A 17,868-nucleotide genomic window follows, 5' to 3' on the forward strand; every position below is an offset into this window, starting at 1 on the left:
ACACCAGTTTTGATAAATCTCCCCCCCCCCCCATGGAGTTCACTTCTTGGTGCAAATGCTGAATGTACACAGAGAACCAGGGGTTAATATGAGCTTTGAAAATAAAAGAAATGACTTTGGGAACATTGCCTCATCTTTTCAGTATGTGTTCTGCCTGCACATTATCTGTACAGCACTGCCAAACACGTTAGTACGAAATAAATAATCCTAAATAAAGCTAAATAGATAATCGGATAGATTCTTTGCTTAACGCTATTCGTTTTACCTAATTTTTCATTATCTTCCAATGTTAATCGGCGATAGCTACAGAACATTGCAGTTAGATAACACAGGGGCACCTCACGTGATGGGGGGAATAGTGAGTTATAAAACCCCGCACACATCCTCAGTGTTGTCTCCACGTGAGGGCGGTGGGAGAAGACTCCAGGCCTTACTTTTAACTTGCTGATTGGGAAAGTTACACAAGCCTGCTCCACCCATATCCACCTCCTATATCAGCAGCTGAGCTCCTCCACAGACACATCCAGCCATGGAGATGAGGAGAAGACTTCTGCTGGGGCTGCTCTCTGTACTGGGGATTGCCGTGCAGGCGTCTGATGTCTCCAGTCAGAATAAGTTGCCTTCATTCTGTCGCAGTTCTGATTGTCCAGATTACCAGCTGGTGAAACAATATGATGTAAGTACGGGGAAGGGGCTGTGGGTGTAGTGGAGCAGATTGTATGGTTTACTCCTTGTTCACGACTGCAGCCATCATGTGTAAAGCCTCATTCACATGTCTGTGCTTAAATCCGTGAGCAAGGTGGTCAGTGACTCATCCGTAAAGTGATCCGTGTGCCTGTTTTTTGCAGTCTGTGTTGCATCCGTGTTTCACTGACACTGAACAGCTGAAATTATATCTAAATTATTTTTTTTCTTTTCAAAGCCTCTCTTCTTAATGATCTGTGAAATATGGATGCAACACTGTTGGCATCTGTGATTTTCACGGACCCATAGACCGTGATGGATCCGTGAACACAGACAAAATAGATCATGCATCTGTGCTAAAATCACTGACCCACGGGGACCTTGCTAAAACACTGATGTCTGAATACACAGGTTATGAATGGGGACGAAAACTGATGTGTGAATGAGGCTTAATGACTTATAGTTGTGAATTCACTTGCACTTAGGGCTCATTCATATGACTGTATGTATCTTGCAGTCTGCAAAAACGGATCTACAAATAATACTGCAGGTTGAGCATCCCTGTTATAAAACAACTAATTCTCTTTGCCGCTGTGTAGGGATGAGCGAACTTCTGTTTTCAAGTTTGGAGTACAAAGTTTTGGTTCAGGTTATCTAAGAATTCGTTCTGGTCTGTGGTAGCAGAATCCATAACGGAATTCTTAGATATGCCGACCTTAAACAGTTTGCTTAACACTACTGCTGTCCCATCCTAGTCTATGGAGCACATTTACTATACTATAGTGTGTTGTTTTTTTTGTTTTTGTTTTGTTTTTTATACTAAAAAAAATCATCTGTGAAAAAAAAAAGCCTGTCCATGCTTCACCTGTAAATCGATATTTGGTCTGTGTGTCTGTTTTTACCCTCTGTGTATTATCCTTAATCGATGGCCGCTGCTCAGCTGACAATGGCAAATTTTGTTTCACGCAAGACTTCGGTGAATTTAATTCGGTATTCATTTCTGCATCTTTAACTACCTCAGCCCCCCGAGCTTAAAGGGACACTGACAGGCCAAATCAGCATATTTAGTTATATATATGACATTACAGGTCTTATGCAGTCTATTAACCACCTCAGCCCCCAGTGCTTAAACACCCTGAAAGACCAGGCCACTTTTTACACTTCTGACCTACACTACTTTCACCGTTTATTAATCGGTCATGCAACTTACCACCCAAATGAATTTTACCTCCTTTTCTTCTCACTAATAGAGCTTTCATTTGGTGGTATTTCATTGCTGCTGTCATTTTTACTTTTTTTGTTATTAATCGAAATTTAACGATTTTTTTTTGCAAAAAAATGACATTTTTCACTTTCAGTTGTAAAATTCTGCAAAAAAAACGACATCCATATATAAATTTTGCTCTAAATTTATTGTTCTACATGTCTTTGATAAAAAAAAAAAATGTTTGGGTAAAAAAAAAAATGGTTTGGGTAAAAGTTATAGCGTTTACAAACTATGGTACAAAAATGTGAATTTCCGCTTTTTGAAGCAGCTCTGACTTTCTGAGCACCTGTCATGTTTCCTGAGGTTCTACAATGCCCAGACAGTACAAACACCCCACAAATGACCCCATTTCGGAAAGTACACACCCTAAGGTATTCGCTGATGGGCATAGTGAGTTCATAGAACTTTTTATTTTTTGTCACAAGTTAGCGGAAAATGATTTTTTTTTTCTTACAAAGTCTCATATTCCACTAACTTGTGACAAAAAATAAAAAGTTCTATGAACTCACTATGCCCATCACGAAATACCTTGGTCTCTTCTTTCCAAAATGGGGTCACTTGTGGGGTAGTTATACTGCCCTGGCATTCTAGGGGCCCAAATGTGTGGTAAGGAGTTTGAAATCAAATTCTGTAAAAAATGACCAGTGAAATCCGAAAGGTGCTCTTTGGAATGTGGGCCCCTTTGCCCACCTAGGCTGCAAAAAAGTGTCACACATCTGGTATCTCCGTACTCGGGAGAAGTTGGGGAATGTGTTTTGGGGTGTCATTTTACATATACCCATGCTGGGTGAGATAAATATCTTGGTCAAATGCCAACTTTGTATAAAAAAAATGGGAAAAGTTGTCTTTTGCCAAGATATTTCTCTCACCCAGCATGGGTATATGTAAAATGACACCCCAAAACACATTCCCCAACTTCTCCTGAGTACGGCGATACCAGATGTGACACTTTTTTGCAGCCTAAATGCGCAAAGGGGCCCACATTCCTTTTTATGAGGGCATTTTTAGACATTTGGATCCTAGACTTCTTCTCACGCTTTAGGGCCCCTAGAATGCCAGGGCAGTATAAATACCCCACATGTGACCCCATTTTGGAAAGAAGACACCCCAAGGTATTCAATGAGGGGCATGGCGAGTTCATCGAAAAAAAATTTTGGGCACAAGTTAGCGGAAATTGATTTTATTTTTTATTTTTTCTCACAAAGTCTCCCTTTCCGCTAACTTGGGACAAAACTTTCAATCTTTCATGGACTCAATATGCCCCTCACGGAATACCTGGGGGTGTCTTCTTTCCGAAATGGGGTCACATGTGGGGTATTTATACTGCCCTGGCATTCTAGGGGCCCTAAAGCGTGAGAAGAAGTCTGGAATATAAATGTCTAAAAATTTATACGCATTTGGATTCCGTGAGGGGTATGGTGAGTTCATGTGAGATTTAATTTTTTGACACAAGTTAGTGGAATATGAGACTTTGTAAGAAAAAAAAAAAAAAATTTCCGCTAACTTGGGCCAAAATAATGTCTGAATGGAGCATGACAGGGGGGGTGATCAATGACAGGGGGGGTGATCAATGAGTCTATATGGGGTGATCACCACAGTCATTGATCACGCCCCTGTAAGGCTCCATTCAGACGTCCGTGTGCGTTTTGCGGATCCGATCCATCTATCAGTGGATCCGTAAAAATCATGCGGACGTCTGAATGGAGCTTTACAGGGGGGTGATCAATGACAGGGGGGTAATCAATGACAGGGGGGTGATCAGGGAGTCTATATGGGGTGATCAGAGGTGATCAAGGGTGAATAAGGGGTTAATAAGTGACGGGGGGGGGGGTGTAGTGTAGTGTAGTGTGGTGCTTGGTGCAACATATTACTGAGCTACCTGTGTCCTCTGGTGGTCGATCCAAACAAAGGGGACCACCAGAGGACCAGGTAGCAGGTATATTAGACGCTGTTATCATAACAGCGTCAAATATACCTGTTAGGGGTTAAAAAATCACATCTCCAGCCTGCCAGCGAACGATCGCCGCTGGCAGGCTGGAGATCCACTTTCTTACCTTCCGTGCCTGTGTGTGCGCGCGTTCACAGGAAATCTCGGCCATCGCGAGAGGACGCGCCGGCGCGTCCACTCGGAATGAATCAACCACCTCCAGGACGCGTCTGTGCGTACAGCGGTCCGGAGGTGGTTAAAATCATCTAAGTATTCCCCCCTGTCCACCTTATAAATACCGAAATATAAAGTTTATAACCTGCCTGTCTTGTCACCAATCTGCCCAAGGGGCGGCATTTCATCTCAAAATGCACCCAGCCAGCCGCTTCCAACTGCTGTTCTGAAGCCCCGCCCAGCTCATCAATATTCACTTCGCTGGGCGGCGGCTACAACTCTCCACAGTCACGATCATGCGCATGGGCAATTGAATCCTCCTGGCATCATTCATGTCTAATCTTACAATTGCAGGGAAATAAATGTATAACAGAAACTAATGGGGGGGAACATGATTTACCTTTTTTATTATTAAAAATTGGTCCACCAGAAATTGACACTAGACGTACTCGAACCTCAAACTCTTCCTCCGCCTCTCTTTGTCTGCACTGTGTACACACAGACAATGAGGGCGGAGTGAAGATTTGGAGGTCGGACGCACTATCATTAACCCCTTTTGAGATGTGAGTGAGCAGCGCTCTGAAGCGCTGCTCTGAATAGTGCCTGGCGCCAGAGGCTGCAGCGGCCTCGAAGACGCAGGCTGGGTGTGTACGCAGGCGCGATGTAACCACGGCGGGGCGCAGAAGATTAGACATGAACGATGCCAGGAGGATTCAATTGCCCATGCGCAGGATCGTGACTGTGGAGAGTTGTAGCTGCCGCCCAGCGAAGTGAATATTGATGAGCTGGGCGGGGCTTCAGAACGGCAGTTGGGAGCGGCTGGCTGGGCGCATTTTGAGATGAAACGCCGCCCCTTGGGCAGATTGGTGACGAAACAGGCAAGTTATAAAACTTTATATTTCGGTATTTATAAGGTGGACAGGGGGGATACTTAGATGCTTTTAATAGACTGCATAAGACCTGTAATGATATATATATATATATATATATATATATATATATTCTAAATATGCTGATTTGGCCTGTCAGTGTCCCTTTAAACCCCCTTAATGACCAGACCACTTTTTACAAAATTGACCAAAATATTTGCAATATTCACTTTCTGTTGTAAAATTTTTCAAATAAAACTACATTTCTATATAAATTTCTCTAAATTTATTGTTCTACATGTCTTTGATAAAAAAAATAAATGCAATAAGTGTATATTTATTGGTTTGGGTAAAAGTTATAGTGTTTGCAAACTATGGTGCAAAAAATTTTATTTGCGCACTTTGACTTTCTGAGCACCTGTCATGTTTCCTGAGATTCTACAATGCCCAGACAGTAGAAACACCCCACAAATGACCCCATTTCGGAAAGTAGACACCCTAAGGCCGTGGTGGCGAACTATGGCACAGGTGCCAGAGGTGGCACTATCAGCCCTCTGTGGGCGCCCGCACCCTGGAAAAAGTCAATGGTGTACCAATATGCCTTAGACTCTTCCTGCCATTCATCAGCGCAGGGCGCACTATGAACAGCACAGGCGGAGCATTTAATTTACGCAGGCTATTATAACTAAATGATAAAGTACATGGAAGATATAACTATATTGGACTGTAGTATTCAGGTTAAATTGCTGTGTTGGCACTTTGCGAAAAATAAGTGGGTTTTGGGTTGCAGTTTGGGCACTTGGTCTCTAAAAGGTTCACCATCACTGCCCTAAGGTATTCGCTGATGGGCATAGTGAGTTCATGGAAGTTTTTATTTTTTGTCACAAGTTAGCGGAAAATGTCGTTTTTTTTTTTATACAAAGTTGTCATTTTACAGAGATATTTCTCTCACCCAGCATGGGTGTGTGTGTGTGTGTATATATATATATATATATATATATAAATACACCCCAAAATACATTGCCCTACTTCTGAGTACGGCCTAGGGGCCCAAATTCCAATGAGTATTTTTAAGATTTCACAGGGCATTTTTTACGCATTTGGATTCCAAATTACTTCTCACGCTTTAGGGCCCCTAAAATGCCAGGGCAGTATAAATACCCCACAAGTGACCCCATTTTGGAAAGGAGACACCCCAAGGTATTCTGTGAGGGGCATGGCGAGTTCATAGAAGGTTGTTTTTTTTTTTTTTTTTTTTTTTTTTTTCCAGTCTCCCTTTCCGCTAACTTGGGACAAAAAGTTCAATCTTTAATGGACTCAATATGCCCCTCAGCGAATACCTTGGGGTGTCTTCTTTCCAAAATGGGGTCATTTGTGGGGTGTTTGTACTGCCTTGGCATTTGAGTGTCTCCGCAATCATTACATGTATGGCCAGCATTAGGAGTTTCTGCTATTCTCCTTAGGCCTCATGCACACGACCGTTGTTTGGGTCCGCATCCGAGCCTCCGTTTTGGCGGCTCGGATGCGGACCCATTAATTTCAATGGGGCCGCAAAAGATGCGGACAGCACTCCGTGTGCTGTCCGTATCCGTGGCTCCGTTCCGCGGCCCTGCTAAAAAAATTGACGTGTCCTATTCTTGTCCGCGCTTTGCGGACAAGAATAGGCATTTTATATTGCCGGCGCCCGTTCCGCAAATTGCGGAAGTCAACACGGGCGCCTTCCGTTTTTTGCACATCCGCGGTTTGCGGACCGCAAAAAAACAGCACGGTCGTTATATTGAGCATACGGGTAATGATTTTTTTTTTTTTTTTTTTTTTTTTTTTTTTTTCTGTTCAGCCTCTGGGCTGAAAGAAAAAATGAACGGCACAGATTTCTTCATTCGCATCGATCAATGTGGATGAAAAAATCTCTGCCAAAAAATCTGCGATCGCTAATAAAGATCCATATCAGACGCTGTTATAGCGCCGCAGCGATTTTACGGTGTTTTTGCAGTGATCAGAAAAAATAAAATTTTGTCACTGCGGTGGGGCGGACTGAACGCAAGTGTGCGCACAAGATCAGGCCTGATCGGGCGAACACTGCGTTTTTTGTAGAGCCTAAGGTGGCCCTAATGTACTGATATAGATCTGATTGCTATCAGTCTTGATCACTTACAGATACTATATAGTACTAGTGCTGATTAGCAACAGCGATGACGCTAATCAGTGACTGCGGTGGGCTGGGCGTTAACTACCTAACAAGTAGCTAAGTAACTGGCGGTGATAAGGGACCCTTAGGCCCCATTCACACATCCGCAATTCTGTTCCACATTTTGCGGAACGGAATTGCGGACCCATTCATTTCTATGGGGACAGACTTTGTCCCGCTCGGATCCGGAATTGTGGATCTGCACTTCCGGGTCCGCACTTCCGTTCCGCAAAAATATAGAACATGTCCTATTCTTGTCCGCAATTGCGGACAAGAAAAGGCATTTTCTATGTAGTTCTGGCAATGTGCGGATCCGCAAAACACATACGGACGTCTGAATGGAGCCTTACAGGGGGGGTGATAAGGGGTTAATAAGTGACGGGGGGGGGGGGGGGTAGTGTAATTTGGTGCTACTTACAGAGCGGCCTGTGTCCTCTGGTCGATCCAAGTGAAAGGGACCACCAGAGGACCAGGTAGCAGGTATATCAGACGCTGTTAACAAAACGGCATCTGATATACCTTTCTGGGGTTAAAAAAAGAATGATCGCCGCTGGCAGGCTGTAGATCAGCTCGTTTACCTCCCGATCCTGCGTGCGTTCACAGGAAATCTCGCGAGATGACGCGCCAACGACTAATAACCCGGCCGCCCGCAGGACGCATCCCTGCGTTAGGTGGTCGGGAGCTGGTTAATGGATAACTGTCATATATTTTCATGAAAAAATTAATTTTAGCATATGTTACTGCTGCAGCAGCATTAGGCCGTGTTCCGGGCTGGATTCCTGTTCAGAGCAGGAGCGCACGGCGTCATTGGTTGCTATGACGCCGTGCGCTTCATGCTGCTGTACAGTAATACACTCGTATAGATCATACGAGTGTATTACTGTACAGCAGCATGAAGCGCACGGCGTCATAGCAACCAATGACGCCGTGCGCTCCTGCTCTGAACAGGAAACCAGCCCGGCATACCACGGACCGCTCTCGGCTGCAGAACACGGCCGCGTGCATTCGCCTTATGCATAAAGCAATCTTTAGTGTCTTCATTTACCACTGTTTTCCTTGAGTTTTCCCCTTAGTTACGGCTGTTTTGAATCCTACATTATGGGGATCTTCTCAAGATGGCTCCTCTGCCAGTTCTGAGGCCAAAACTGCTTTCCCTTAGGTCACAATACAAATTTGCTGTAGGCAGCAGCTTCCTGCTAGCCAATCAGATTGGATTACTGAGACACGCCTAATGCAGGCATGCCGTGTGAAGGACCGCCCCTCTGTCTTTCTAGCCGGCGATAGATGAGCCATAGCAACGGTCTTTTAAGGGAGCAGTAGAAAGGGACAGGGGACATTAATGAAAGCTGCGATTATAAGGTAATTACAGATCTTTTGAGAATCATTGACAGACTAACTCAGGTATACATGCCTAGGTCTAATAAACTGGCAAATTAAAAAAATTACAGTTTTTTTTTTTTTTTTATTTATTTGGATTTCGAAGTTTAAAGGATAACTAAGTGTTTGAATGAATCTACTTTGTATCTATGGTCCGAAGCTATAAGTCTACTGGTCTCAGTTGTCCCCTCTTTTGCTGCTGTAGTATATGGCTAATTTACTATAAGACGTGCGCATATGGTGGTCTGTGTGCCCGCCTCCAGGTGAAAAAGTTGTAAACTTTGCTGGTCTTCTGGCCCTTCACATGCCACCACTCTGTCCCCATCCTGCCCATCTGTAGTACTTGGTAAAAAATAGTCTGCATGATAAAATATTGAAGAAAGGGATGCAAACGAGCTCTAACCAGCTCTGCCTCTAATGCCACCAGATGTAGGACAGCTATACTATAAGCTGCCTGCAGATGAGTTGCTGGCTTATTTAATATCAGAGTCATGTCTCAAGACCTATCTAAAGGGTTGAACACTGACTTAAAGGGGTTGTCTGAGTTATTTTTTATTCTTTCTATGTTTCTAACTAGACAAATGTAACAGCTTTCCAATAAACTCTCTCCAGTGGCTGGTTTCTCAGATTTCACTGAGGGTCACATGACCTGTGATGTCAGCTTCTCATCCTGATAATGTTCAGGCTCAAGCCTAAGAGATCTGTACATGAGGCGTCACTGTGCTGGTCACGCCCCCCCTGCACTGCCGGCTGCTGCTTATTGCTCTCTCCTAGGATTCTTAAAGGGGACCTGTCACCAACCAAAACCATCCCAAGCCGCCAGCAGTGTGTTTCTGATGCCTTTCTTCGTGAAGGCAGATGCAGCAAAAGTACTGAAAATGTTTTATCCCCTGCTCGGCGCACTTCTCCACACATGCTTGAAGTCAAGGGGGCAGCAGCCTCCTTGCTTCAAGTCACGGTAACCACGCCCCCTTCACTGACTGACAGCCGGCTGTTCAGCAAAGGCAGCCGAACTCTCATGCATAAGCACTGTCAGTCACAGCAAAGGGGGCATGGTTACCATGACTTGAAGCAAGGAGGCCACTGCCCCCTTGACTTCAAGCATGTGTGGAGAAGCGCGCCGAGCAGGGGATAAAATGTTTTGAGTACTTTTGCTGCATCTGCCTTCAGGAAGAAAGGCATCATCAGAAACACACTGCTGGTGGCTTGGGATGGTTTTGAGAGGTGACAGGTTCCCTTTAACCCCTTCAGCTGCAGACTCTGGGCTGAAGTGTTTACTGTGTAGCTGCAGGCAGTGGGAAGACAAATTCTGGGCACAAAAGCTGAAGAGGTTCTCCCGAGCATTGCAGGTAGGGGCAAAATCCTGTGTGTATTAGGAGTGCTGTTGTACAGCTGGGACTTGTAGTCCTACACACACAACATGCTGCGGAGTCTCCCAGCAGGCAGACATGTCACTCAGGGCAGCTCTTGTATTCACTCCCTTAGCAGAGCAGGGGGAGGGGCAGAGGTTGTTTTTGCAAGTAAACAAAGGGCCAGAAGAGAACCAGGGAAGTGAGGAAATAGTGTTTATTTTTTTTATTTTTTGTTAGTCCTGATCAAAAGTTTAAAGGGTTTCTGTCACCCTGCAAAACTCATTATTTTTTTTTGGAATAGTTAGATTGCTCATAGTGCGATATAGCAGAATATAATGCTCTTACTTACTTTCATGCGGCCGATTCTTTATAAAACGAACTTTTATAATATGTTAATGAGGGCTCTACCAGCAAGTAGGGCGTCTACTTGCTGGTAGCTGCTGCAGAAATCCGCCCCCTCGCCGTGTTGATTGACAGGGCCAGCCGTGATCTCCTCCTCCGGCCGGCCCTGTCAGTAATTCAAAAATCGCGCGCCTCGCGTCATTCGGCGCAGGCGCTCTGAGATGAGGAGGCTCGTATCCTCAGCACTCCCTCAGTGCGCCTGCGCCGATGACATCATCGAAAGAGAAGACGTCATCGGCGCAGGCGCACTGAGGGAGTGCTGAGGATACGAGTCTCCTCATCTCAGGGCGCCTGCGCCGAATGACGCGAGGCGCGCGATTTTTGAATTGCTGACAGGGCCGGCCGGAGGAGGAGATCACGGCTGGCCCTGTCAATCAACACGGCGAGGGGGCGGATTTCTGCAGCAGCTACCAGCAAGTAGACGCCCTACTTGCTGGTAGAGCCCTCATTAACATATTATAAAAGTTCGTTTTATAAAGAATCGGCCGCATGAAAGTAAGTAAGAGCATTATATTCTGCTATATCGCACTATGAGCAATCTAACTATACCAAAAAAAAAAAAATGAGTTTTGCAGGGTGACAGAAACCCTTTAAGACCACTTGAAAAATGGCAAAAAATCATATTTATAATTGGATCTTAACAAGGTTCCAAGTAGAGCTTCAACATGCAGCAAGAAGAGATGGGAGTGAGACAAAACATTTTTTGAGCATTCAATTTAATGAAAACAAAGAAACTGAAACAGGCTGTTTTTCAGCTGATCAAAAGTTTAGGACCACACCTCCAAAAAAAAAAACTAACCCCCTCCCCCAAAAAAAATAAATAAATGAAATCAACTTCCAAACATGAACTCAGTAATGAGTAGCTCCGCTGTTATTGTTTTACTTCCAAAATTTGTTTCGGCATGCTTGATGCAAGCGTTTCCATGAGGTGAGTGGGAACATTTCTCCAAGTGGTGAAGACGGCCGCACGAAGGCCATCTACTGTCTGGAACTGTTCTCCATTTTTGTAAACTTCCCTTGCCATCCATCCCCCAAAGGTTCTCAATTGGATTTAGATCAGGGGAACACGCAGGATGGGCCAAAAGAGTGATATTGTTCTCCTGGAAGAAGTCCCTTGTCCTGCGGGCATTGTGTACTGTAGCCTTGTCCTGTTGAAAAACCCAGTCGTTACCACACAGACGAGGGCCCTCAGTCATGAGGAATGCTCTCTGCGACATCTGGACATAGCCAGCAGCCATTTGATACCCCTGCACTTCCTGAAGCTCCATTGTTCCACTGAAGGAAAAAGCACCCCACCCCTCCACTGTGGCGCGTAGAAAACATCTCAGGTGGGATCTGCTTGTCATGCCAGTAACATTTGAAACGATCAGGACCATCAAGGTTACATTTTTTCTCATCGGAGAATAAAACTTTCTTCCGCCTTTGCAAGAGAGCACCAAACATGGGACATTCAAAGACCAAACGAGCAGTTCTGTGGCGTTCAAGGAGACTAGGTCAGTGGCGTACCTACCATATAGGCAGACCACGCAGCTGCTATGGGGCCCGCAGTGGAGGAGAGGCTCGCCCCCTAATTGCTCCGGTCTATCTTTCTAAAGCTAAAGGACCTTTGATGATGTCATCACAGGTCCTATAAGGGAACTGTAAAGTGTAGTTCCCAGGTTAGAACAGTACATCTGCCAGGACCTGTGACATCATCTTCAGCATCACAGGTCCTGCAGGATCTAGCAAAGGAACTGCACCAAAAATGGTGTAGTTCCTAGGTTTGAAAGGTACATCTGCCAGGACCTGTGATGACATCATCACAGGTCCTTCAACCCTTAACAGTAAGTATTAGAAGTTCACAATCAGCTCTGCATTGATCCCTACAGACTGGAATGGAGTGGTAAGAGGAGGTCCTCCACTTCTTGTCATTTCCCCCCCCCCCCCCCCCATGCCCTGTTTTTACTGATTGCACACTCATGTATAATACTTCAGACAGGTACAGTGACCACTACCTCATGTACCTGACACACAGTGACCATAATGCATAACTGACCACATATTTCTATAAACAATGCATCTACAGTATTATACCTTGTATGCCATATATATATATATATATATATATATATATATATATATATATAGAAAAGGGTCAGGCAGCACTCCTTCAGCGACTGCTGTAGTGGTATGGGTGCCCGCGGTGGTCCCTCGATATGGGACGGGATAAATGCCAGAAGAAAATCCACGGCACTCCTTGAAGTAAAAAATGTGCAGTTTATTCACACATGTCAGCAAAGACAACGTTTCGGTCCTCTCACAGGGCCTTTCTCAAGTCAAGTGAATATAAAAGTGCATAGTGCAACAATAAATACATCTCTACATCATGACCCTTTACATTGTTAACCAATAGGGTACTAGTGCACTCCCATTCGTGGGTGTGTTACAATTCATATAATTAACTCCACATATTAATATATACACCAACGAAAGTCAAAGCATACCAGTGATACATTTAATAGTGTTCAATCATCATAAGTGTATACAAATGCATACAATAAAGTGAAAAAGTGCAATTTAAAAAGGCATAGACTATTATACCTTGCCAATTGCCTGACCGTGGACCAAAGAGCATAAGGAGAAGGCGTCTTAACTTGTGTTTGGAGCGCGCCACTCTTCCGCGTCCACTACTCCTTACTGCGCATGTATCTCTCCCACTTCCTGTATGACGCAGCATATAACCATCTTGCGTCGCCTCTAGGATGGACGCCAGCGTGGTGACGCCAGATCGACCGCGTCCGAGCGCAACACACACTAAAAGTGTGCGTCAGCGCGCAGCTCAATCATCCGCGCCCCACCACGAATCCTCGTCCACCATCTTAATTCAGGGCACCCATTTGGGCAACATCATTACGTCTCCATGCCACCCCATGTCTCCTTGTCCTTGTCTAGTATTAGGCACAGGCAATAGTCAATGCATACAAATATATATGTTAGTATAGGCATATCACTATAGCTTCTGGTCAATTCACCTTATACAGCGAGCAGACAACATCAGGTCATAGGTCATGTAGACTGGGTGATTAGCTAACCATTCCTCCTGTGACCCTAAATTCCACATTTAGGGTCACAGGAGGCTCGTATCCTCAGCACTCCCTCAGTGCGCCTGCGCCGGAGACAGACGTTTTTCAAAACAAGGCGCACGGGCTCTTTCCCGTGCCTGGGATGCGTGAACTGTAAACAGATGGCCAAGGGATCTGTGTTCGCGCATCCAGACACGGGTGAGACCTTTGAAATAAGGCATTACCTTACATGTGACTCGTCATGGGTAATATATGTATTATGGTGCCCGTGTAAAAAATTATATGTTGGTGAAACCACTTGTGATCTTAAAACTAGGTTGAATAACCATAGACAATCAATTAGGAATAAAAGAAGAGATTTGCCCGTATCAAAGCATTTTGCTGAAAAAAATCATAAAGAAAGTGATTTAAAATTTATGATTATAGACCATGTCAAACCACTGGAGAGAGGAGGGGACCGATTGAGTAAATTAAAGAAAACAGAATTAAGGTGGATTTTTAGGCTGGATACCCTGAAACCGAAAGGGTTAAATGTGGAATTTAGGGTCACAGGAGGAATGGTTAGCTAATCACCCAGTCTACATGACCTATGACCTGATGTTGTCTGCTCGCTGTATAAGGTGAATTGACCAGAAGCTATAGTGATATGCCTATACTAACATATATATTTGTATGCATTGACTATTGCCTGTGCCTAATACTAGACAAGGACAAGGAGACATGGGGTGGCATGGAAACGTAATGATGTTGCCCAAATGGGTGCCCTGAATTAAGATGGTGGACGAGGATTCGTGGTGGGGCGCGGATGATTGAGCTGCGCGCTGACGCACACTTTCAGTGTGTGTTGCGCTCGGACGCGGTCGATCTGGCGTCACCACGCTGGCGTCCATCCTAGAGGCGACGCAAGATGGTTATATGCTGCGTCATACAGGAAGTGGGAGAGATACATGCGCAGTAAGGAGTAGTGGACGCGGAAGAGTGGCGCGCTCCAAACACAAGTTAAGACGCCTTCTCCTTATGCTCTTTGGTCCACGGTCAGGCAATTGGCAAGGTATAATAGTCTATGCCTTTTTAAATTGCACTTTTTCACTTTATTGTATGCATTTGTATACACTTATGATGATTGAACACTATTAAATGTATCACTGGTATGCTTTGACTTTCGTTGGTGTATATATTAATATGTGGAGTTAATTATATGAATTGTAACACACCCACGAATGGGAGTGCACTAGTACCCTATTGGTTAACAATGTAAAGGGTCATGATGTAGAGATGTATTTATTGTTGCACTATGCACTTTTATATTCACTTGACTTGAGAAAGGCCCTGTGAGAGGACCGAAACGTTGTCTTTGCTGACATGTGTGAATAAACTGCACATTTTTTACTTCAAGGAGTGCCGTGGATTTTCTTCTGGTATATATATATATATATATATATATATATATATATATATATATATATTGCATATATTAAACTGTATTATAGATGCAATATATACAGATATATAATATATATTGCAGTGTACTGATATGTGAGGTACGAGGTATAATATATGCAGTGTGTATAGATATATTGTATATACAGCAGTGTACTGATATGTTAGGTACGAGGTATAATAGAGGAAGTGTGTACAGGTATATTGTATATACAAAGAAAAAAATAAGGGGTTGGGTCAGCACAACCTGCCTGTAGGTGCAGATCACTATGGCGAAATACATATATAAACGGAAAATGCAAATGTGATCGCACACTACATCCAGCACTCCATGCTGGATGAGACATTGGTTTATATTTTGGCCAAAGCATAGTAAGCCACTCACTGCGTCAAGGTCGTCTCATGAGTGGTCCCTAACTCTTGTTCCTACCTGTTCATGGGCCATGACAGCCACATAAAATCCAGGGAATGCAGGTCAGCATGCAAGCCAAGTACACTTTGCTTGTAACCCCGTCCGGTGCCATTACAGCTTTCATCGGATCCAGGGATGCAAGTACCAACATGCATGCTGAACCCACCATATACTTCTCCTGGAGCCAGATGGCTAATGGTAGGTTCTATACAAGCAGACTCAGTTTTATACTGACTTTAAAACCAGCCTCAAGGACAGATTAACTGGTCAGGTGTGCAATGACTCCAAGGAGATCGCCACGCCTCCAATATATACTACAAAGAAAAAAAAAATGTCTCATCCAGCATGGAGGGCAGAGTGCTGGATGTAGTGTGCGATCACATTTGCATATTGTATATACAGTATTGGATTGATATGTGAGGTACGAGCTGTAATTTATACCTCACATATCAGTACACTGCTATATTTACTATATACCTGTACACACTGCATCTATTATACCTAGTACCTCACATATCAGTACACTGCTATATATACAACATATCTGTACACACTGCATCTAGATTCTTGCTATGGGGCCCAGTGATTTCTATGTACGCCCCTGGACGAGGTCTTTGAAGACGTTTTTTGTTTTTGAAGCCCTTCAGTCTCAGATGCCGTCTGATGGTTATGAGGCTGCAGTCAGCACCAGTAAGGGCCTTAATTTGGGTCGAGGATCGTCCAGTGTCTTGACGGACAGCCAATTGGATCCTCCGGCTCAGTGCTGATGAAATTTTTTTGGGTTTTCCACTTGACTTTTTTTGTTCCATAACCCTCAGGATCATTTAGGAAATTCCAAATGACTGTCTTCCTGCGTCCCACCTCAGCAGCGATGGCGCGCTGTGAGAGACCCTGCCTATGCAGTTCATCAACCTGACCACGTTCAAAAAGGGGAGTTTTTTTGCCTTTGTCATCACAACGTATGACTACCTGACAGAAAATAACAATGAATCCACATCTTTGCACAGATTTGGCCTTTTAAAGGCATGTTGTCCTAAAATTTGGATCAGCTGAAAAAAAAGCCTGTTTCAGTTTAATCGTTATTTTCAATTAATTGAATGCTCAAAAAATGTTTTGTCTCACTCTCATTTCTTCTTGTTGCATGTTGAAGCTCTACTTGGAACCTTGTTAAGATCCAACAATGTAAAATATGATTTTTTGCCATTTTTCAAGTGGTCTTAAACTTTTGATCAGGACTGTATATCACTGACCATCAGATTTACAGTGCTATCTTTTTTTTTTTTTTTTTTTTTTACATAACTCTGACAACTCCTTTAAGGCCCCTTTTACATGGGCGAGTATTCCACGCGGATGCGATGCGTGAGTTGAACACATTGCACCCGCACTGAATCCTGACCCATTCATTTCTATGGGGCTGTTCACACGAGCAGTGATTTTCATGCATCACTTGTGCGTTGCGTGAAAATCGCAGCATGCTTTTCTTTGTGCGTTTTTCACGTAACGCAGGCCCCATAGAAATGAATGGAATTGCGTGAAAATCGCAAGCAAGTGCGGATGCTGTGCTTTTTTTTTTTCTCTTCCATGCTTGGTTGCTAGGAGACTATCAGGATGGAGACCCGATCATTATAATTTTCCCTTATAACATGGTTATAAGGGAAAATAATAGCATTCTGAATACAGAATGCATAGTACAATAGCGCTGGAGGGGTTAAAAATAAAAAATAATTAAACTCTCCTTAATCCACATGCTCGCGCAGCCCGGCTTCTCTTCTGTCTTTTTGCTGTGTGCAGGAAAAGGACCTGTGGTGACGTCACTCCGGTCATCACATGGTCCGTCACATGATCTTTTACCATGGTGATGGATCATGTGATGACCAGAGTGACATCACCACAGGTTCTGTTCCTGCACACAGCAAAAAAGAAGACGGAAGAGAAGCCGGGCTGTGTGAGCAAGTGGATTAAGGTGAGTTTAATTTTTTTTTTTAACCCCTCCAGCGCTATTGTACTATGCATTCTGTATTCAGAATGTATTTTCCCTTATAACATGGTTATAAGGGAAAATGGCAATCTACCAAGCACCTAACCCGAACTTCTGTGAAATCGGGTACCAAACGTGCAGATTTTTCTCACGTGAGTGCAAAACGCATTACAATGCACCTTTTCCCGCAACGCAAGTGTGAAAGAGGCCTAAGGCTACTTTGACACTAGTGTTTCTATTTTCCGGTATTGAGATCTGCCATAAGGTCTCAATACAGGAAAAAAAACGCTTCTGTTTTGTCCCCATTCACTGTCAATGGAGACAAAACTTAACGGAATGCTCTAAAATGCATTCCGTTCCGTTTGGTTGCACTCTCATACCGGAGAGTAAACCACAGCAAGGAGCGGTTTTCTTTCCGCCATGGGATGTGGCGCAAGACAGATCTGTCTTGCGCCACATCCCAAGTCAATGGGGACGGATCAGTTTTCTCTGACACAATAGAAAATGGATCCATCCTCCATTGACTTTCAATGGAGATCATGACTGATCCGTCTTGGGCATGTTAAAGATAATACAACCGGATCAGTTCATAACGGATGCAGACTGTTGTATTAGTAACTGATGCAGACGGTTGTATTATTAAGTCTCCATTCACATGTCCATGTGTGTTTTGCAGATCCGTAAAACATGGACATCGGCGATGTGCGTTCCGCATTTTGCGGACCGCACATTGCCA

General features: G+C 44.0%; 1 protein-coding gene across 1 annotated transcript in view; it reads left to right on the plus strand.

Annotated features, from left to right (window-relative positions):
• The first annotated feature begins 376 nt into the window (after positions 1–376).
• Positions 377–17,868, plus strand: part of LOC120998831 (heme-binding protein 2-like) — a 37,556-nt gene continuing 20,064 nt past the window's right edge. The window contains exon 1 of the mRNA XM_040429681.1: positions 377–676. Coding sequence (XP_040285615.1) covers positions 530–676 — 147 coding nt within the window. The 5' untranslated portion in view covers positions 377–529. The remainder of the gene's footprint in view (positions 677–17,868) is intronic.

Source organism: Bufo bufo, chromosome 4 (assembly GCF_905171765.1).
Source record: "Bufo bufo chromosome 4, aBufBuf1.1, whole genome shotgun sequence".
NCBI classification, from domain to species: Eukaryota; Metazoa; Chordata; class Amphibia; order Anura; family Bufonidae; genus Bufo; species Bufo bufo.